Here is a 21,102-nt window from a genome sequence, read left to right on the forward strand (position 1 = left end):
TTACAGAATGCGAACATATGCATGCGACGTCGCTCTTCAGGTGTGTGCACGAAGGGGTCACGAGGAGATAGACACGACAGGACTGTGTGCAACACCGACTTCTCATGGATACGCCTCACGTCATGCTCGCACTCATGCATCTTCGTCTGGACTCATTAAGGTGCAATGATGCAATGAAGTCTGTGCTAGGTCTACGGGGATTATCCGCAAGGCATGAGCTACTCACGTGATATCAAGAACTTTTGTCGGCTGAATCGCATTTCGTCGTGTGGCGAAAGGAATACTTGACATTCTATACACTACTCGTAGCTATGATAAGGGCTTGCTACAGCTATCGCTCAATCTATCACGTGTCGACAGTGCTCTCAAGGCTCAGCTCCCCCATCAAATTGTCGCTGTTCCACTCCCTCCCCGCTTGCAAATTCTCTATCGCTCTCTTCACCAATACCAGATCACTCCGCCCATGAAGCATGGAGAGATACTTCCGCATACCCTCAAGACCCTTGAAAAGACGTGCAGAGTCTTCTTCGTGAACACTCTCTGCTGCTGCTCGCACAGCGTTCTGAGCTTGCAACGTGAAGAGATCAGTAGCAAGGTCCAGCGCGGAAGGAAGATCTCGCCCAAGGACGCCTGCACGAAGCGCAGATGGAAGGGTATGTCCCAAAGCATCAACAGGGAGTGCGAGCGAAGTATCTTCCGCAGGGCAAATAGGGGCATGATTTGTGAGGAGCTGGATATACTCGGCTTGCGACTCGACGAGTTCAAGATCCCACTCGATGGCTATATCGATCCGCTTGGGCATGAATTGCAACCGCGTTTCTCTCAAGGTATTGCGGCGTCTTTCACAGTGAAGCTCATGTGCCAGGTGCCGTCGATCAGATTCGGCAAAGAGAGCGTCAGCTTCCGCCATTACCCCGGAGATTGCTTCCCACGGGCGAAGCCATGAGCCATCATCTTCACAGAACTGCTCCGCTGGCGCTACATCAAGTAAGGAGATCCTGTTGCGACCACGTTGGACTGCTGCGTTGACCAGAAACTTCGTGTTGACGGTCCGTTCGTGGGCTAGCTGGGCTTCTAGGTCTCCGATCATGTGAAGTTCAATCTGGCTCTCAACACGACGAGCATCTTCGATCTGGACGAGTAGGAAATCGATCTCTTCGACGCCACTCTGACTAGATTCGGGGCGGGTGAAAGCTACTTGCTGCTCGAGAAGCTCAAACCGCTCGAGCACAGCCATATGATGTTGTTCCATCATTCGGACAACTTCTGGTGAGAGAGACTGAGCACCAGTGGACTGAGCAAGCTGATCTTTTGGCGCATCCAAAGTCATAACATTCGATTCCTCAACAAGGCTGTCGCCCCTGGCCAGCTGACTGTGAATCTGCTCCACCATTGTTAAGATCTTGTCGGATACCTCACTTCGAGCCAGTCCTGATGCTTGCTCAGTGGCATCTTCCGAGGTTGGTATCCAATGAGTTTCGAGTCTCTCCACTGTCTTTTCGATCATGCCAAGGGTCTGGTAGAGGGTGCGTTCATCTGCCGGCGGATCTCCAAGAGCCGATCCAGGGTTTAGCTGGCCGTAGATTCCCTGTATCATGGTCATCATAGTACTTGGGTTGACCCCCTGACTAGACACGGTAGGAAGAGAACTGTCGTGGATGTCTTGCAGTTGTTGTGTCGAGGTTTCCTGGCCTTTCTGGACCAGCCTCAGTTCTTGTGCCAACATGGATGAGTTGGACAAAAGGCCGGCCTGAATTTGACTTCCTTGATGCTGAACGGTTGCCTCGACCCTTTGCAGCTCACCCCGTAGTCCTTTTAGGCGAGATCTTACATCCATGAACTGAACGTTCTGACGCTTCTGGTTCTTTCGTAACCGCGACTGGATATGGCCACTTGCCGCCTTGATCGAAGTGTCGAGTTTGTTGGTCTGCGCCATGCGTACATCCGATTGGTTCTGGGACTGGGTCGAGATGTGTGCATACAGACTGGTGAGATTCTGGTTAGCTGGCACGACTTGATCACGTAACCACGCACAGTTCTCTCGAACCTGCGTGCTGATCTGGGATTGGAAGTCGCGTATCTGGCCATGGATCTCGGTGGTTGCCGTTTCGACTTTAGTCTCCAATTTTGATGCAGCGCGCGTGACTGAGTCGTCTGTCTTTTGGAACAACCAGCCACCGGTAGACTGAAGCTGCATCTGCAAATTACTAACATGGCTGTGAATGTCTTCGACGGCTTCCAAGCTGGTCATTCGACGTTTCTTTCTCGGTTCCACCTCGTGAGTGTCATGTCTTGCTCGTCGCAGGCCTACAGGTGCTACCATTGGCTCTCGGGTGATAACGTTGACATCTTCAGCTTCTTGCCGACTGGGTTGGCCAGTAACGTTAACGTCGCATGACTGCATAGGGTCAGCTCTGTCGACTGACTGCGCCTTTGTTCGTCGAGTATTGTAGTCGTCAATTCCAATGTGAGGATCAGCATCGGATGTCTGTGAAGGCCTAGACAGCGTCGAATCACAGTGTTCTTCGGTAATCGGATGGTCGGTCGACTTGGCGCTACCTTTCGGTGATCTGACCCGCTCCTCCATGGAAGACCAGGCAGACGAAGAACGGGCGAATTTTGGCTGCTTCGTAACGTGGGAAGGACCTGACGTCGCCTGGCTTGGAATTGACTTCTTTTGCGCGTCTCTTCCATGCGGGAAGTCATCGTCCATTGTTGGAAACGCACCAGGAACGGCCAGAGATGCGGTGACCGACGAATATGGACCCTTTTGGTTGACCATTTCTGGACATTCGGGGCATTTCGATCCGGCCCGCTCTGGGTCGATAGTGACAGTGGCGGACGATGGCTTGGTCACAGAACATTTCGAAGTGCTGGCTTGTGTGGGTGTGTTGCGCCTTTGGGTTATACGAGAGCTCGATTGGCGTTGTTCTTGCTGAGCAATCTTGTACGGATGAACTGTTTCGTTGGACCGCGCGTTGATCTCAGGAGCAGTAGCAATACATGATGTTGGCGTGCGAACAGAGGGGCGAAGTATACTCTTGGGCAGACATGATGATCCAGCCACTACGGCATGAATGTCTTCGAGAGCCGATCGTGTTTGGGGTGATTGACGCTTGGTGTTTTCTTTGTCGTTATCATGCTGCCGAACTTTGATCCCTGATATAATCCGATGAAGTTCGGGCCACGGTCGAAGATCGTCCACAGTGTTCATGAGCTGGCGAATGTAGTTTGAGTCGGATTGATAGATCTGGTCCAGCGTTTGGTTCTTGTAGGGACCGAATGGGATAACGCAGTCCTTAGGACGTAATTGTCGTGTGCTCTCCATCGCTGGTCGGGAGAAGTGAACCTTGTACGCGAATGCGCAAAGCGCGTACATCCAGAAGATTTGTAGGACTTGAAAAGGGCTGTAAAAACCTGCGTCATCCTCGCAGGAAACGAATGTATCTGATATGAGTCGAGGCCCAAGCGCGCTCTGTCTCACCACAGCACACAACCTTCACAGATGCACGCATATCGCCACGTGACTCGTCTTTCTTCCGTTGCGTGAACAGATCCATCGCAGCCGATATATGCGCAATGTCTCGGATTTGCTGCGCAGCGACGCAAATTTCCTGATCACCCGCTTCCTGTTGACGGTATGACAAAGATCATGGTTCGCAAGACGGTCCGGCAGACCATGTCCCAGCTTTGATCACGCACCCCATCACAAACCTCGTCCACAAAAGCGTTTCCACGGATTCCAGGCCGCAGCGAAATCGGCTTCATGTCTTGCGCCAGCTGTTCCACGAGATGGCTCTTCAGGAGTTGCGTCCATGGAATGCCTTCCTCCGTCACCAAAGCCCGTCCAGCTCTTCTTCCATCCGGAGCTGCCCATCTTTGTACAGCCTTCACCACCTTATCTCAACATCCTCTATCTGCCCACACGACATTCACGATGACTGAATGCCCCAATGGAATAATGGAAGGGATGGGAAAGAATTCGATAGGCTGCAACCCGCATACCTCGAACGACTTGGAAGCGGATCCGACTATGGGTGCACCGTTTGACATCATCACTCCGAAGGACACGGCCGAAGTTCACAGCTTTATGAATGAACATGGGGTTCTCGACACCTTCTCGCAACTAGTGGAACTAGCTTCTGGCGAATCATCGTCCACAGGCGACCAGTCCTTCCTTTCCGATCTAGACAGAACTGGATACTCCACGAACGCGGATACAAGCATAGCCGGCTGTGGTGGCCCCATCATATCACCATTCGAACATTGCCACCAATCAGGAGAAGACGTGCAGAACACGCTATCTATCGATCAACAAATATACCCGAATGACCTCATGGAGCTAAATCTCAGCTCCACGGTCGAAGACTTGAGCATGGCTATTTGCCGAAGAATGCCGTCTAACAACCCGGATGTGGACGACCAAGCCACTTCATTTCTACTCGATAATACTCCAAGTGGTGTTAAAATCAGAGTTGAGCAATTCTTCGAAATGTTCGCTCTGGATGTAAGTTTGCATGTCTTGCAGTGAATGATACCCGCTGATCCACCTAGGACGTGTTCAATCTCAAACATCTCGACTCGAACGACGAGTGGAACCCACACACGGTCCAGATCGTGACAGCCTTGATGCCATTCGTGCTTCCAACGTGCGACCAAGGACCAAAGCGAAAGCGTGGCAGCAATGATGACGTTACGTCCCGACCTTCAAAGAAGAGAGACAAGAAGTCAATTGAATGGTGGAGAAGGTGGTCGAAGCTGACGCGCGAAGACATCGCACTCGACTCCGAGCAAGTAACTGTTGTGAACATGGGTCTAGGCGTCCTGCGAGACACCGGCGCTCTGGGTAAGCGAAACAAAGGTACTACCTTTATGGACGTCTACGCCGCGCATGTTGGCAATATGCTCGCTACAGAGCGTGTTACTGCGCTGACCAGCGTCCAATATGTGGTATACGCCATCTTTTTCCATATAGCCTCTACGATGGACCCTGCCAACTGGGTAGCGAAGGGTAACGCTGGTCAAGTAAGGGGGAAGTTCTGTCCCTCTGCGGTACGACGCTTGTTCTCCCATTGTGGCGGTTATGTGCCTGGTGGTATGACGCCGGCTGTTTTCGAAGAGAAGTTACGCGGTTGGCAAGATCATGGGAGAAAGTACGAGTTCATCGGTGTGCACCTTGGCCTTGGAAGCATTGTGCATCTGGGATCGGTATTACACCACACGCAGCTCAAGACGATGACGAAGGGTGGCGAGCAAGCAGTCGATGGTATCAAATCGAGCGAGGTGGCCTTCCGTCATCTGCGGAAACTGGGATTACCGGAACTAGCGAAACAGTCAGGTGCTGATGCGCTGATGCATGATCTCCTCTGGGAGATCTTTGGGAGCTTCCTCGACTTCCCGAAGCGGGTGGGTGATTCGCAGTTTCCCGCATTCGTCGAACACGCCCCAGCGCAGCTAAGTGCAAGCATCGTCAGTGACAGCGGCAGCGATGATGGCCAATGTGATTGAGGGTCGGCGATCAAAGTGCGCGGAGAGAATTCTTGGGCGATGTTATAGGGGCATGAGGGGTATGTCTGCGAGGGAGCGAAAAGACGGAGGGGCGAGAAGACCGTCGGCAGTATTGAAGTACTCAAAACACCAAGTCGTGGCACCTAGAGGCGAAGATGTCTTTCCTCCCCAGGACCCTGAGGCATTGTTTCGGTACTGTGGAGAATGTTCTCGACGTCCTCGAAACGTTCACTTGTGTGTCCAAGCAAGCGTCATAAACGCCAGCAAACTTCTCTTTGTTCACGACCCCATATTCATCGCCTGAAAGTCGCATTCTTCCCGGCCATACTTCCACTTCTTCTTTCAACTCCCCTGAAAAATAGCAACTTTCGTCAATAAAAGAAGCCAGCCAATAGGACTTAGCAGACATCTGTCTAGCATGTTGGCATCCATACTTGGAAATGTCGGGAGCAAGGCCGCCATAGGCTCGGCCGTAGCTATAGCCGGAGGTTGGTGGGCGTATACGTCATCTGGCCGTCTTCGGGGATTCCTACGGGCCCTCTTACGAACGCGCTACGCCAAACTCGCAGTTATCGTGGTGATTGTTCTAGTCGTGTTATGCTGCTCGGCTGATCCAGTCTCGAACCGCACCACGTCGCCGTCTCAGCCACGCGCCCCAATCAATCTGCATGATCGGTATCCCCGGTACAGACCTTACTGGGTGCCAGAGAAGTATTCCGACGAACATGACGAACCTGACAAAACCAATGCGACCAATGCAACCAATGCAACCGTCAAACACAACGAGCGCGACGATACTGAAAGGGAGTAAATTGCGTAAACGTATGTTCCAACAGAAAAGGCAGGATGCGAGAAGAAAGTTAACAAGATGCGCGCCTGGTAGGAGGTTGCGCGATCTTACTCGGGCAGTAAGGGCATAAAGAGGAGATAGGAAACCACTGAAGCTCGTATGTAGTATAGCAGGTAGCAAAAATACAGTTCAGAAGCGTTTTTGCCCAGGTAATGTCGCGTATATTGCTGGAAAGAAGATATATGCGGAACGCAATCGTTGGCGAAGACTAATTCCTGCTTCACACGCAAGTTGATGTGCTGTGAACAAAATGAGCAGTAAGGCCTCTAGAATCTCGGCATCTATCGCCATGTTTGTCATCATAGAGACGAGCCTGGGCTGCACGTGTCTGTGTTGTAGCGTCATTCGTTGCCACCGTGGTCACGAAGATCGTCACAAACGAATCGCCATTCCTGCCATACGGAGGGGAGGTGGCGAGATAGACGTTTTTTTCGACGGGCGATTCCGTATGCGATCATTGGGTATTTTGTTCGTGGTTTGAGGGATGTGTGTCGAGAGCAAATTTGGAGGAAGCTGAGCTCGACGCCACCTGCAAGCTAAAGCTGTCTGGTTCGGGGATAGCGCAGGGGCTGCCCCTCGATATCACGTGTCCCCGGCGATTCTCGAGGTCCCGAGGTTTGTCCTCACCAACCTTAACACTACGCCCAACACCGCTCTCCGACCAGCCCCTTCCTAACGACAATATCACTGGCTTGAGTTCGCCATCAGCGATGACTCAAGTTCTTATGAAGTCTGCCATGTTTGACGTGGCAGAGGAGAGCGAGGTGGTTGTCTACTTTCGATGAGGGTCGCGTTCATCCAGATCGGCAAACTCTACGCCGCGCAAGCCATGCCTCTTAGGGGCACCGCGACCCTCGGCATCCAGATTCACTCGCTGCGCAATGAATGGTTGAGAACATTACGGATTCGACGAAGATGAACTTTCTCAGTCTTCCAGGATATCGCGCCCGAACGCCGTTGGTATCGCGATCCGCCTGCATGGACCAGTAGCTCCACGTCAACCTAGGAAAGTACTGAACAGGTCTGGAGCCTACATCGACGTTAGGCTACCTACTTTGCAGGTCTCTACGTTAATGTAGGCTGCAGACCTGTTCTGCTTTTTTCTTGTATGAGGTGGTTCCGCGGGAGACCTTGATGGCGCGACACCCGCGAATTGCAACGCCGTCTTGAGTTGCAGGCCGCGCCAACGACCGATGTCGCTGAAGAACACAAGTCTTGCCACCACTGCGCATTAAATTTAGGCACAATGTCAGTTGAACTGACGCTTATCGCTCAAATTAAACTTCATCGTTTCACAATACGAACATCGCGGCTTCCGAATACATGCGCCACTATCGAGCCTACCAGAAAATAACTACTACCTAAGAGGTTTTTCCAGCTGACTTTTCTACTGCCCGAATCTCACTCTCAGTCTCTGCCTATCCACGTCAAACCTTGTCTTCCACCGTAACCGCTACCATATTCTCCTACTCCAGGTGGCATCGGCGGCAAAGAGCCTCCCATGCCGAGCCAGCCTACCGAACCCTCTTGGAACCACATGAACTGCCTTGCCAACTTTTTTCCATAGGCCCTCTTCTCCTCGTCCGTCATGGCATCCGCAGCGTCATGCAGTCGTTCGAACAACTCTTCGATATATACTGCGCGAGCAACCTCCGACATACCAGACATCCCTTCGCTACGCTCTCGTACAAAGATGACACCGAATCTTGCCAGCTCACCGCGCAACCTGGTGATCCAAGTCTCACGGTCAGAGGGCTTCATGTCCGCTGGTATGGGCACGCCACGGAGGTACCAGTGAGGACAATTGAACGAGGCGCCATTACGGCCGAAGAAGTAGCCAAGAACGAGGACTAGGCCGAAGAGTAGGGTGTTTTGGATGCCAAGGTAGAGACCGACAGTAGTCGCCAGAAGACTGAACAAGCCAAAGAGAGTATTGGGGTGCATGAGCCACCACAGGCTATCGATAAGGCGGAGATAATCCATGGCTGAAGTCAAGTCTGAATGGATGACCAAGGACGCGGGACGGAGGCTTCGACGTATAAGAGGCAGGATTCTGCAACCGGAGGTGTGAAATTCCGTTCAGAGATCGTTCGCAAGGTAGCAGGGTTGATGCCGTCCTAGTTCAAGAGAAACAACCATGCTTTATGTTCTTGTAGGTCGTGTAGAAAGCGCCCACGATGGAAGCAGTGGAGCTCTCGGACGACGCTCACAGCAAAGAAAAATTCGCATCCGGCAAAATCGACGAGGCCGCGAGCCTTTATGTTTCACATTTACGTCGCAGCGAAGCAAATTTTCTAATGTCACGCGTGCCTCTCAGACGACCCTTCTGCTTTCATTCAGTGCGACAACATGTAATGCGTAACTACACGATACTTGAAGCTTTGTTTGACAGACCAAGCTCCTGCTTTCTTTCAGCGTGACTATATATTCCCGGGTCGAGGCACCCACGTCGCACTAATCCAATATTCTATTTCGTGATCATCAACTATACCACATCCATCACATTAGTCTGAAACAAAGATACCATCCCTTTCGTTGCGCGCACCGCCTCCACCAAAAATATGGCATCATCAGGTTCCAAATCTTTCCAGGACCTCCAAAAGGAATTCCTGGAAAGCGAAGCCAGACGTCCCGCGAACGACACCCTTCATTATTATCGGCAACAAAACCAAGCCATCACTACACGCCTGAGCCAGGCTCTCGACAAGTTGAGCGAGTACGACGAGCGCATTAAGGAGGGCCAAGCCAAAGAGCTCGAGCTCATTGATGCCAACGGGCGCATCCAGTTGCTGGAAGAAAACTTCAAAGAGGTCATTCGTCACATCGATCCGATGGTCAGGTGGGAGTCGATGAATAAGGCTGTGCAGGACTTCGTAACTGGGGTTCTTCGCGACAACCCGTCAGCCGACGACGGACACGCAGCCGCGAGTCGTCGTGATCCAGATCTGGGACGATTCGTCCGCGTCATGTTGACCAAGACTTCGGAATACGAGCATCTTCTTGAACAACAAAATGTCGAGATCGCGAATTTGAAGCTGCAGCACGGTCGAGTCAAGCCCAGGACCACGGAAATCATCGAAACCAGGGACTACAAAGACGCATTTGATCGAATGCACAACATGGGCTTCGTGATGCAATCTGTATTCGAGTACGCCTACAAGGGCTTCCACCACCGAGAAAACGTCAGTCCGGAGGAAGAAAACTACATGAAATATCTCTGCACACTGTACGCGCGTATCGCACAGGTCATAGAGTTGGGCTGGAAAGATGACAAAAAGAAGAACCTGGGAGAACGCCCTTTGCGATCCGACTTTCACACCAACCATATTGAGTTCAACGGAGGACGGTATGTATTTGACGACGGTGATCGGGGTAGCGCAGGAGGTAAAGGACGATGAAAGATGCGTAGACACTTGGAAGAACCCGCATGGTATCACGGCAGGTCTGGAGGAATTGATGAAGGCCGCGCAGCTGTAGGGCGACTTGAAGGAGGAGAAGACGAGGTCGTGCATGTGAGATGATCGCGGGATTGAGTCGTTGGAGGGACCGTTCGTAGTTGATCTGGAAGCCGTAGTTGAATGAGAAGAGCACTCGTGCTACTCCCATGCTCCAACCGAAAGTTGCTTCAACGCAAGGTACCAGTTGTCCGCTTGCGTCTTGGAGGCTGCCGTTATGTAGACCCTGTGAAAGGAGTCTTTAGCCGGCGATTTATGTAGTAAGGCCACAACGCAATCCGACTGCCATGATACGAGCATGTCTTTCAACAATAGCTGTGAGGGTATAGTCTTCCCTCGTTCGTCATCATCCTCCACTCGCAAGACCAGTCGCTGGTGTGATGCGTCCAGTGAGGCGAGCACTTGAATCGATAGAGCGCGGTCGACAACCGGTGACTTCGAAGCATACAAGCGATGATGAGATGGCGATGCCGATAGTATCGGAAGAAGAGTCTTTGGGTCGGTATGACGTTCCATCAGGTCAACTGGGCGCGGCAACTCTGCGCAGGCCTGCCAGATTATCGATTGACTGCGAGCTATAGGTAGCCAGTCTGGTGGATCGTCTAATATCTGCCTGTGCGAAGAGGGTTTCAGTGTGATGGTAGGATCGATTGCTTGAACGGCTAATGGTGGTATGGCTTCCTTCAAGTGCTTTAGAAATCCAGCGGTTGTTTGCGCGGTCATAATCACAACACGATGGCAGCAATAAGTGGGTGGTATGCAGATTTTATATGAAGTGTGAACTGTGAACTGTGTAGATAGCTCAACACTAGGCAGATGGCGGGAAGAAGCGTGACCAGTGTCGCCCTTCAACGTTGGGATGGTTTTGAGGCGGCGGAGGTAGCTGTGCGGTGTGAGCACGCTAAGCCGGTAGTGGCTAGACACCTGTAGGGACCAATACCGGCTGTGAGCGTCACGACACGTAACAAAGGCCCTCTCAATTGGATGCAAGACCAGCTACTTACAACGAGGAAACAGCTATTAAAGCGCTCTCGTTCCTGACCGTGATTATGGCATTTCCATGTGCTTTTCGACATGGCCCTCTCCCGAGCCGACGCGTTCAGAGTTGCCAGGAGGGCCACGCAGCTCACGTGTGACGCGATTGAAGATGAGCTCTGTCGACGCGACGTGCTTGGAAAAGATTTGCAAGATCAGTTGGAGGGTCTCGAAAGACGTAAAAAAGAGTTGGAACGTAGGGTTGAAGAGAGCAATGCACATATCATGAGACTGGAAGAGGACAACCGACAGCTAGGGCATGAGCTCGGCGAATTACCTATCCAACTCGACGCAGCCAGAAAAGACGCCACTACCGAGATGAACGAGTCTTTGAAGAAAGCCCGCCAGGCACTCTTCCGTCACGTCAATCCGGTGCTGCTTTACTGCCGCGTGCGGCCCAAATTGCCCGCCCAAGGAGTCGCCAGCAAAGCACCGCCGCAGCCCATCTCGAAATGGACGTGGAACGACTTCTCTATCATCAACGGAACCGGCGAAGCCTACACCTTCTGGCGTGTCTTTGGTCCCCATTGCCCTACTTCCAACGTCTTCGATGAACTCGAACCGATGATCCAGACCGCTTTACACGGACAGCACATCATGCTCATCACTTATGGCGAAACGCAATCTGGCAAAACCCACACTACCATAGAGCCCGACGCAGCTGATCCCTCACTCCTCGATCGCTTTGCTACTCTCGCTTTCCCCCAATTCCAGATCCATGTCTCTTTCGTGGAGGTGTGCTGCAACACGCCCCATGATCTACTGAAACGTGAGGAAGGCAAGCTTGTCGTAGGAAACAGCGAGTCCTCGCGGGCCGATATATTTCTGTATTCCAGCACGGGCCTCTACTTCCGCTACCAAGGAAAAGGCGGCGGGTACATGACACCCACGGTGTGCGACTCCTCCGAAGAACTCAAGAAGCTACGAAGTGAATCTATCCGGCGCCGCGCCAAACACCATGACAAACCTACGTCTTCTCGTGGCCCTTCCTGGCTCGAGCTTCGGGTACACGATCGCAACGACGGCACGCTTAGGGGCATCCTTACCATCGTCGACCTCATGGGCGCGGAAGACTCTGCCAACCAGCTGGGTAGACACAAGAAAGAAGCAGAGACGGGTCGAACGGTCAACTACAAGGTGTCAGAGTATCTCAAGAGTCTGCGCGACCAGCATCGAGTTGCCCGACCCTCCACACTACCTGACCGTACTCCCACACGGAGAAACAACGCTCATCGTGAGCATCCCGACAACTTCATGCGTATTCTGATCCCCAGTTTCGAGGGTCAAATACTCGACTCGCCAGACCTGCCGCGCGTCGCTGTTCTGGCGCATATATACGAAGCTGCAGAACATGAGAAGCAAAATCAGACCAGCATGGACGTGATGGAGGAATGGCGGACCAACCTGTTGGATGATAGGAGGAGAGGTGGAACGCATGAAGCATGCAACGAATGCGAAGCAAAAGATAGAGAGAATGCGCTTTTGAAGCAACAGATGTATGAGTTGGAAGTCGAAAGAGAATCTTGCAGCGAGCTGGAGGATGTGCCGCGCGATGTGAAGGAAGAGAAGTCTCTGAGGGAACGCTTCACCGAGCAAGCGAAGTAGATATGAGTCCATCGCCGCCTTTTCCGCATGTATGACAACATGAACCCCATGTCGTGTTCATGCTCCTTTGCAGCCGTCTGGTGTTGTAGTAGTCTGGAAATTCTCGACAGGAGGCCAGTCCTCAGATCATGTGATTCGATCGACGTTCGATGATTCACTTGCTCAAGGTGCACTAATGAGTCAGAATGTTCACCACCAAACTTCCTATGCCTACAACCTTATTTTGTATGTAAACAGTGATGAGAGCCCTGCAAGCACAGTGGAGAAGGGCGGTATCTACAAAAGCTAACGTAATGCTTCCAGCCAGAACTCAAGACAACATCTCTCGAATACACACAACCAACTTGATCGTACCAAGGACCAGAAAAGCACGATGAACCAAACAAACTATACATCCCTAGGGAGCCAGGTGCTCCACGAGGCTCACGAGCAGGGCAGGCAGTTCGCATTACTCATTGACGTTCTTCTTTTGCTCAACATGCTATGTTGTACTTTACACCACACATCACGAACCCTCTCTTACTTCAGGATATCCCTACATGAATATCTCATACAAACTGCTAGAGGCCTGAATGACTGGATCAATAAAAAGACAGGACTAGACAAACCAGCGGAGGGTTATAAGAAATACTCGGGGATCGAAGGGTTGGCGCTGGACATCTGCAAGGGTGTGGAAGTTCTGGCGCACATGAGCAATTTTTGTTTTGTTGTTGCCGGTATTGCCTTGGGGCTTGGCATCGACGTCGACCGCGGTACTGTACGCATGTGCATACTGTGTAGCTGCATGGCTATTATGGTCTACGCAATGGTCGAAGCATCCGTGTTGCGTCGTCTCAATCTCCCGGAAGAGATACGCATTGAAGGAAGTAGGATCGAGCGCTCCATGCTTTTTCCAGCGCTTCGGCTAGACGAGCATCCAACCCATCCACAGGATGATACTTCTTCCACCACAACTTCCAAATCACAAGCCGAGACGAAAGAGAAGACGGAAGCGCGATGGATACCTGTAGAAGCGGACTTCGGCACAGCTTGGGGCAGACGTTCTAGAGGATCGCAATGATTCAGAACCGGGCGTTACGTCAAGGAAAGTGCTGAAGTTTCTCTCATGCCCGTGTAGCGGATCATGGACCAGAACGATGACGGAGAAATCGCGTAGTAGATCTACGCTATCTTACTCATCGGCAGCTCTTCGTGATCTGTTATCGAGTTTGTCCGCTGTTGAGGCCATACACGACGTTTGTCGTTCCGAATTTCCGGAAGGGTGTTATACCGCACAACCTACATTCACGTAGCATTCTCAATTAGTATAGCGTCAAATCAAATTACCTACTGCAATAGTTTTCCTTGATCGTAATCGTAAGCCATGTGACTTCTGGTCGTAATTGATCTGTCAGATATTGACAACCTCGGGATGTTGAAGGGTTGCCAAGCTTCCCGGGTTCAGTCATGTGCGCCGCACCATGCCCATGGCGGCGATGGGAGTATCGCAGTCGGCGTTGATAGCTATGCCAGTGAATTTCCAGGCAGCAGTGTGCTGGAACAATGTGGGCCGTGGTCGCTTCCTTCGTCACAGAAACTGGCGAGCGCAAATCACGTGGGGAGTCTTGGCACGATCAGTCGAGCTTGTGCAACCTGAACTCCACCCTTCGCTCCCACCACGGTCGCATGCAATCTCTACTGTCACAACTCTTTCGAAAACACTCACGATGCCCCCAAAGAAGAACGCTGGGCTTCAACGGCACACTGCCGACATTGATGTCACCGCCGTCCCGGCGCGAAGGCAGCGCGGGCGACCACGTAAAATCATGGAGGATGCGCCCATAGCTTCGCCCAGCTCTCATCTACCCAAGCGACGTGGGCGTCCGACCAAAGTCATGTCAGTCGAGCAATCGCCTGCTGCAGTCCCTGCAGTCCCGGAGAAGCGTGATCGACCCCAAGAGAAGGCCCAAGACGACTCGTCAATCATCTTGTTAGGCTACTCCAGGCCACCAAATCCACAGATGCAACCGGCAGAGAGCGCCCCAGAGAAACATAGTAGAGGTTTACCAGTCATTCCAGCCCCCGCGGTTCCCAATAAGCGAGGCCGACCGCCGAAAGTTGCGCCAGGATCGGAAGCTTCACCAGCTGATTCGACTCCCCTGATACCGCGAAAACGAGGTCGTCCGCGGAAAGCCATCACCGAGAAGGAAGCCGCTGCTCCAGCCATTGCAATCGCGACGATACCAAAGAAGCGCGGTCGCCCTCCAAATGCCGCTCGGGTTGAAGAATTTGGGATAACCGCGGCCGTTCCAGTATCCATGGGCGCAAAGAAGAAAGGCCGGTCGCAGAAGCTCGTCCCAGCAAGTGAACAACCTCCACCAGTCGCGCTACCTAGGAAGCGCGGGCGGCCGCGCAAGGTACCCATGCAAACTGAGCAGCCGGTCGATCCAATACGGGATTTAGATCCGGTAGCAGGGAAGCCTACTAATAGGAGTGCAGCATCTTCCATGATCATTGTCGATCCATTCTCTATCAGCAAGGATGGGCGACCTGCGAAGCGCAGGAGAATGCATCATGGGCAGAGACCACGCGCTGTCGAGTCTGTTCCCGAAGACGAGCGGCCAAGCTGGGGTACCAGATTTGTTGATGAACTTGGAGAGCATGCTAAGATAAGCGATCAACGCGGTTCGCCGTCACGGAAGGATACCGATACGGGAGGTGATGAGGTGCAGGCGGATGTGGAGGTCGATGAAGATCTCGTAATGGGCGAAGATCAAGTCGTGAATGTTCCCGGGGGCATTCGTGCGGAGTTTGAGGACAGCGAGGACGAGACGTATCATACTCCAAAGTCGAGTGGAGTGAACCCTCGACACTACCATGAAGACTCCGTCGTCAGCTTCTTCGATCCGGACGTTGTAAACGATGGAAGCTCACAGGCCGTGATCTATGAGGATGTTGATATGGGCGCCATCGATGTTGCCGAGCAGGACGTCGATGGGATGCGACTCGCAGAAGAGGCGGGGAAGTTGTCGCAAGAAGAGGTCGTTAACCCGAGAGGCGTCCGTCGCGACCATTGGCCAAACAAAATCGAATGCGAGAAGCGTCCCATTTCCACCCCGCAAAGATCCCGCGAAATTCCAGAGACTCAGGAAGAACAGATGTCGCCCAGAAACTACCACCAGCTTGCGGAGGTCAGCCAAACTGTGCCAGATACAGCGCGAACAGCGCAAACCGCCACGACCAGCGTCCAAGCGAATTCAATGCCCTCACAAACCTTGCTAAACGACATCGACCGCCAGACTGCCTTTTTGTCAGTCCCAACGGCACCGCTCCATCCAGTATACTTAAGATCTCCGCAGTACCTCCAGATCGCCGTACCAGACATCGATGCCGCAGCTCATCGGGGGACGCTGATCGGGCCTTTGGTTGTTCAGCACGACGAGTATCGATATCGCATTACAGTGCATGTAGTGCGAGAGAAGAGACCTGATATCGCGTAGTCGTGGCATGGTAGAAGGGGTGCTTGTGGTTCAGAGAGGGGGACAATGGTGCGAGTGAATATGACGGGCTAGTTGCGGGACTGGCGTTGAGGGTTTCGGGTCGCGGAGGAGGAGTGGATCCTTAGTATCGAAGACAAAGTCGAAAGGGTTGGGGAAAGGTCAATCGGGATATCGTATTCGGCCGCTGGAAGTGGTATATCGTATGTCGTACGCTCTTCGTTTAGAAAAAAGAGGCCTATAAAACACGAGATAATGGGTGCGTCCAATGTCCTCTCTTATTGCATATGTGAAGGATGAAGTGACTGTGGGTGAAGAGAACTTGTCTTTGGGTACCTTAAGAAAGGAGCGAGATATCCTGAAACCCGGAGGTTTCCACCAAAGAACTCCTGCACTCACTCGCCATTGCACCGAAGTATGAGACAGAAGACCATGGTATCAGAAGAGGAACATCCAGCCTGCGGCGGTGTCCCGCGACCACATACACTCCGGCGTGCCAACTCCTGTCTCCTCGATGCGCCTCACCGTCATGTGCCTACATACTCAGTCTTGATGGGCCTCAGTATTAAAGGTACGGCGTCATGATGCTCGGCGTATCGATCGCGCGTTGTCGGTCGTGTTCGTGGTCCTCGGCGATGGGTTCGAGCTGCGCTGCATGCAAGTATTGGAAGAGTGTGCTGATAGAACTGTCAGCATGGATCGTCTGATAATGTGCGAGAATTTACTCATGGAATGGGGGGAACCTCGAATATTGCTAGCATCTTTCGAGCCAAAGACTCATGCTGAAGTCTGAACAGCGGGAGGTGCACGCGCCCAAGGATGGTGTATTGTGCGGCTGTCTCCAGTTGTGCCAACACCACCAGATCATGCAATGTCTGGATTCTGCGCGACTGGAGTTAATCGCTCGTTTGTCTTCCATCTCGTCGCACCCATGGTGTTGTATTAGCACATCTCCTTGCTGTATGCACCCCTCTTCATCGGCGCATCTCCATGTCCAAACCAACAAGTGTCTTGTGCCATCCAAAAGCTCTTGCGCCCCTCATCGTATGACTTCGCTCGCGATTCCAGGCAACCGACAACTTCGAACATGCTGCCTCTCGTGTTCCACCACCAGCTGCAATCGAAGAAGTATACACCGGGGCATTGCGGCCGAAAGCCGATGTTCACGCGGTAACGTTGCGTTATAGCTTCGGCTCATGCGGGCGTTCATGCGGTAACCCAATGCGTGTGAGGGGTATGGAACTCTCGCAAGGTGTATCGGTGTGTATCGCTCGCGTGGGGCTTCGTTGCGAAGGGGCCGGAGGGCATGGCGTAGGGTCTTGACAGTGTTATTGCGACAGGCTCGTGGTGGACGGGGATGCTCTCATCGAATCACAGCATGCGACATCGCGAGTGGTCTCCGAGTGAGTGAGGATGTTGTATGAGGGGTGCTAGGTTCGACGATGCGAAGAATGCCTCGAATGGGGGCTTGCTTTCATTCCCAGCATCGCTCGTGGTGGCTACTGACCCGTCATGCGGATTGCGGACGTCATGTAGACATCAACCGGGCAAGACGTAAGGTGTCTAGAAAAGAAGGCCAGTTCTGTTGTGTCAGGGAAGACTCGTTGACGTGGCTGGAGTAGTTGACGATGACGATGATGCCGTCTGAGGGACGCTAGATTTGGGGATCCTTGGCGCGGGAGCTGTCATGTCTGGTGACGCCGGTGGTGACAGCGAACGCCATGCAAATATCACCCGGGCGGAATTGGTGTATGTGATACACAAGAGAATGTAGATTGTCTAGAAGTCACTCTAAATGACGTAGTATCTCGTCGCAGGTCGCCCTGATGTTCCCCCAATATGGTGTCTTCTGGCTATGAGAGAAGAACAAGGGAATTGCGACGATGTGACAGCGATGTCAGATATCGGATGTGAAAACTTGCATGATGGTATCAACGAGCGCTAAATTTGGGGCGGCCGGAAGCCATATGATTGTAGTAGTGCGTATGGTCATGCCCTAGTCAGCATGATGGCATATCTGATGTTCATTCCCAGCTTAGCCTTTCTACACAAAGCAGCCTTCCTCCGCACACGATCTAATGTAGCCACCCGACCCAACCCAATCTCCAGATCCTCCTGTGCTCGTGTGTCCATCATGCTCAAGTTCATGCGAAAGTCCGATTGAGTGGAATGCCCGACGATCCTTTCACACCAGGAGCTGCCGCCCGTGACGGCTCTCTCCCACATCCGGTCGTACCACATCCACGTTCCGTTGTATATAAGAATGTGATCTTCATCGCAGCCTCATCGTTCATATCATTGGGACTGTTGACCATGCTTCCATACGTGGACAGAGAGTACGTGTACGGAAGCGTTCGGTGAATATCGCGCGGTATCGACTGCGTTTGAATGGGGAGGAGAAGACCGCAGGATCTATGTGGTCACTTCTATTGCGCATTAGGTCGTGGAATGGTAAGAGGGGATGAAAGGAGTGTACCGGCCACTTGGCCCCACATCTTCGCGTCTCCGCCGGAGATCTCGGCTTGACCATGGCTGGCTTGGGTGGCATCTTGCTGCTGTAGTGTTGGTGGACAGACGTGCTCCTAAATGACCGATGTGAATGAGATGGTCCAGCGGAGTTGGTTTGCTTTTGAGTGTCTGGCACCAAGACTGCATGTGGTTGTGGCGGTTCATCCTGAAGATGTGATATCGGATGCAGCTGTCGCGATTACCGGCGCGGCGCGAGGCCGATAGAACGCCTGCTGTGTGTTCGATGACTGGTAGAAGAGGTCGGGCTGGGGAGGTGAGTTGCACAGCGCCTCATGCCCCCTTTCCACCATGTCATCCAGAGCGAGGTACGCCATCGCATAACCTGGGCAGGTGAATAAGTCGCGCTTGAGGTAGGTCGCGGCGTTGAATTGTGTATCTTCGGCCGATGTCGATGTCGTGGGAGAGGAATTTGTCCAGTGTTGATTGCACAGCTGTTTCTAGGCGGGAACGATTGCAAGAGGCATACTGGAGCAACGAAGGCATCTGAATGGGCGGGACCTTGATCTTTTCATCGCGGTGGTGATTCTTCGCTGGCCGGATTTGCCAAAGTCAAGAGGATGAGGTCAGCCATAATGAGGGCCACAGAAGATAGCGACAGAAAGGTTGGCACCGCGCGCGGATGCAATGGCTGCTGTGGAGTGGAGTGGAAGAGATACTCTGGTGCATGAGTGGAGAGACAGAACACAGCGGCGTTGTTATCGCCGGGCGGGTGGGCGATGTTAACTCCGGGCGCCCTCACCATCGGCGACGGTTATTCTCCTGGGTCAAAAAGTTATTCCACTAGGTAGATTTTAACGTAGATTTCTACACAACACAATAACAAAATAAGATAAAAAAAATCTAAAAAGGTAGTCTTGTAGAGCGCTTTTCTCTCTACAATTCTACTTTTTTACTTTTTAAATATTTCTTTATAATATAGAGATATCTAAAAGAGAAGATTAGCTATCTCTGCTAGCGTTCTTGCTAAGCAAGGTACGCTCTTTTTCTAAGATTCTAAGCTTAAAATTAAGAAATAAAAAAATCTAAAAAAGTAGAATTATAGAGCTCTCTTTTCTCTACAATTCTACCTTTTTAGATTTTTTTTATCTTGTCTTGTTGTTGTGTTGTGGAGGATTCTATCTAGGAATCTAACTTTTTGACCCAGATGAATAACCTTTGCCCTCACCATCAGCCTGCGCTGGCTCGGTACGCGATCCACGACCTCACGCGAATCCAGCTGCGCATCGCTTTTGCGGTGTCGCAATAGCTGAGTTGGCATCGCATTGGAGTTACCATCACGTGCAGCCGCCTCTTGCAAGACGCCGCCCAGAATGCGGCTCCGGGCGTTGAGGCCCGCGATGTGCTGTGCGACCTTCCGTATTGGCCGTATAGTTTCGTTAAGGGTCGCCCTTTGACAGCAGACACGCAGACCCTCAACCACGCCGCTGTGGAGCCCCGACGCTCTCCATGCACGCCACGACTGCACATTCCTGATATCCAGACTCCTGCACTCTGCGCATATGTGCTGCTTCGGTCGCAAGCGCTCGGCGACCACCAAAGACAGACCACGGTACCAAACATGCGCTTCGTCGGCCTTCTCCCTGACTGACCGCTCCAGGACCGCGTCGTCCACCGCAGACTGCAATGTACGCCTCGACACCCCGAAATCTGGCCAGCCCAATCCCTCCTTCTCGACCGAATCGCACCTCACCGACACGCCTGAGCAAATCATAGAGCGGGTGGGCGGCCGGCTCGTCATTCCATACCCCGAACAGGATGGCTGGCACGAAGGGCTGGATTGGCGCGACAAAGGAGACACGGAAGATATGGTGACTCCCGACTACCAGAGGGACCTGGGGGCAGACTGGGACAAGGAGTATGAGGTCCTGGCGGGATACAGAGAGCCAGAACGGCAGCCATCAGGCGGCAAGAAGACGGCGCCGGCGGACAGCTTTGCGACGCTCAACCCGCCCGGTCGCGCTGAAGGGAGTCAGAGTGTCCGGCTAGGGGCAACAGTGAGATCTCTCGTCCATCCTTGATCTGGCATCCAAGTTGACCATCTCTTTCCAGCCAGCGCACCAGCTCGCGCCCTCCGCACACTTCAGTCATGACTCGAGCATGACCACGGCGACATCAGCTCAACACAGAACGGGCTGAGGTATGATGCGCACGGGGAGAGGTTTTGGCGCAGCGTGCGCTCGACCAGGGCATCCGCTTCATGGTTTGGTTCTCGTAGACTACTGCAGTAGAGGCGCGAATCTATAGACGTGGCAGCAAGAATGCAAAGTTTAGAGGGATCAAGGCAGTAATGGGCTCACGGGTATATCTCGGGGCTATCGAAATCTGTTCTTCACGCGGCGCTTCGTTACCACAACGGGCTACAGTGCAATGCAGAGCATCCTGAATAGGTACGCGGACCGGTCCGAGGTTGCGGAACTCCTCTCGCTCGCGCATGCTGCAGTAGTGTAACTGGTGGCATCTTGTGTTGTTCGTTGTCCAATCCTCGCTCGTGATGTCAGCATTTTGGGTGGGTGCGGCCACGCTAGATCCATCATCCACGTGGCTTCCAAGGTTGGATCTTCAAGCCTCACGTCATCACCCAACTACACCTCATCACAGCTTTGTTGAGTCTCCTGGCTTCTGCGTATCGTGCCACACCACACGC

The 21,102-nt window shown here is 52.6% G+C and overlaps 7 protein-coding genes across 7 annotated transcripts; 5 read left to right on the plus strand and 2 right to left on the minus strand.

Annotated features, from left to right (window-relative positions):
• Positions 1-346: 346 nt before the first annotated feature.
• J4E79_011109 (uncharacterized protein) lies at positions 347-3,328 on the minus strand (the record flags this gene model as incomplete). The annotated part of the gene is made up of 1 exon (XM_049359940.1): positions 347-3,328. The coding sequence occupies one exon, from the start codon at positions 3,326-3,328 to the stop codon at positions 347-349; it is 2,982 nt and encodes a 993-aa protein (XP_049205581.1).
• Positions 3,329-3,937: 609 nt separating this feature from the next.
• J4E79_011110 (uncharacterized protein) lies at positions 3,938-5,508 on the plus strand (the record flags this gene model as incomplete). The annotated part of the gene is made up of 2 exons (XM_049359941.1): positions 3,938-4,507; positions 4,555-5,508. 2 exons carry the CDS (start codon positions 3,938-3,940, stop codon positions 5,506-5,508), a joined length of 1,524 nt encoding a protein of 507 aa, XP_049205582.1.
• Positions 5,509-7,785: 2,277 nt separating this feature from the next.
• J4E79_011111 (uncharacterized protein) lies at positions 7,786-8,341 on the minus strand (the record flags this gene model as incomplete). The annotated part of the gene is made up of 2 exons (XM_049359942.1): positions 7,786-7,824; positions 7,877-8,341. 2 exons carry the CDS (start codon positions 8,339-8,341, stop codon positions 7,786-7,788), a joined length of 504 nt encoding a protein of 167 aa, XP_049205583.1.
• A 578-nt stretch (positions 8,342-8,919) lies between these two features.
• Positions 8,920-9,879, plus strand: J4E79_011112 (uncharacterized protein; the record flags this gene model as incomplete). Its single annotated transcript, XM_049359943.1, has 2 exons — positions 8,920-9,704; positions 9,768-9,879. The coding sequence occupies 2 exons, from the start codon at positions 8,920-8,922 to the stop codon at positions 9,877-9,879; spliced, it is 897 nt and encodes a 298-aa protein (XP_049205584.1).
• A 1,008-nt stretch (positions 9,880-10,887) lies between these two features.
• J4E79_011113 (uncharacterized protein) lies at positions 10,888-12,453 on the plus strand (the record flags this gene model as incomplete). The annotated part of the gene is made up of 1 exon (XM_049359944.1): positions 10,888-12,453. One exon carries the CDS (start codon positions 10,888-10,890, stop codon positions 12,451-12,453), a length of 1,566 nt encoding a protein of 521 aa, XP_049205585.1.
• A 1,706-nt stretch (positions 12,454-14,159) lies between these two features.
• On the plus strand, positions 14,160-15,932 carry J4E79_011114 (uncharacterized protein; the record flags this gene model as incomplete). Its single annotated transcript, XM_049359945.1, has 1 exon — positions 14,160-15,932. One exon carries the CDS (start codon positions 14,160-14,162, stop codon positions 15,930-15,932), a length of 1,773 nt encoding a protein of 590 aa, XP_049205586.1.
• Positions 15,933-19,957: 4,025 nt separating this feature from the next.
• J4E79_011115 (uncharacterized protein) lies at positions 19,958-20,476 on the plus strand (the record flags this gene model as incomplete). Its single annotated transcript, XM_049359946.1, has 2 exons — positions 19,958-20,007; positions 20,056-20,476. 2 exons carry the CDS (start codon positions 19,958-19,960, stop codon positions 20,474-20,476), a joined length of 471 nt encoding a protein of 156 aa, XP_049205587.1.
• Positions 20,477-21,102: the final 626 nt, after the last annotated feature.

Source organism: Alternaria viburni, assembly GCF_023758015.1.
Source record: "Alternaria viburni strain BMP 2772 chromosome Unknown scaffold_37, whole genome shotgun sequence".
NCBI classification, from domain to species: domain Eukaryota; kingdom Fungi; phylum Ascomycota; class Dothideomycetes; order Pleosporales; family Pleosporaceae; genus Alternaria; species Alternaria viburni.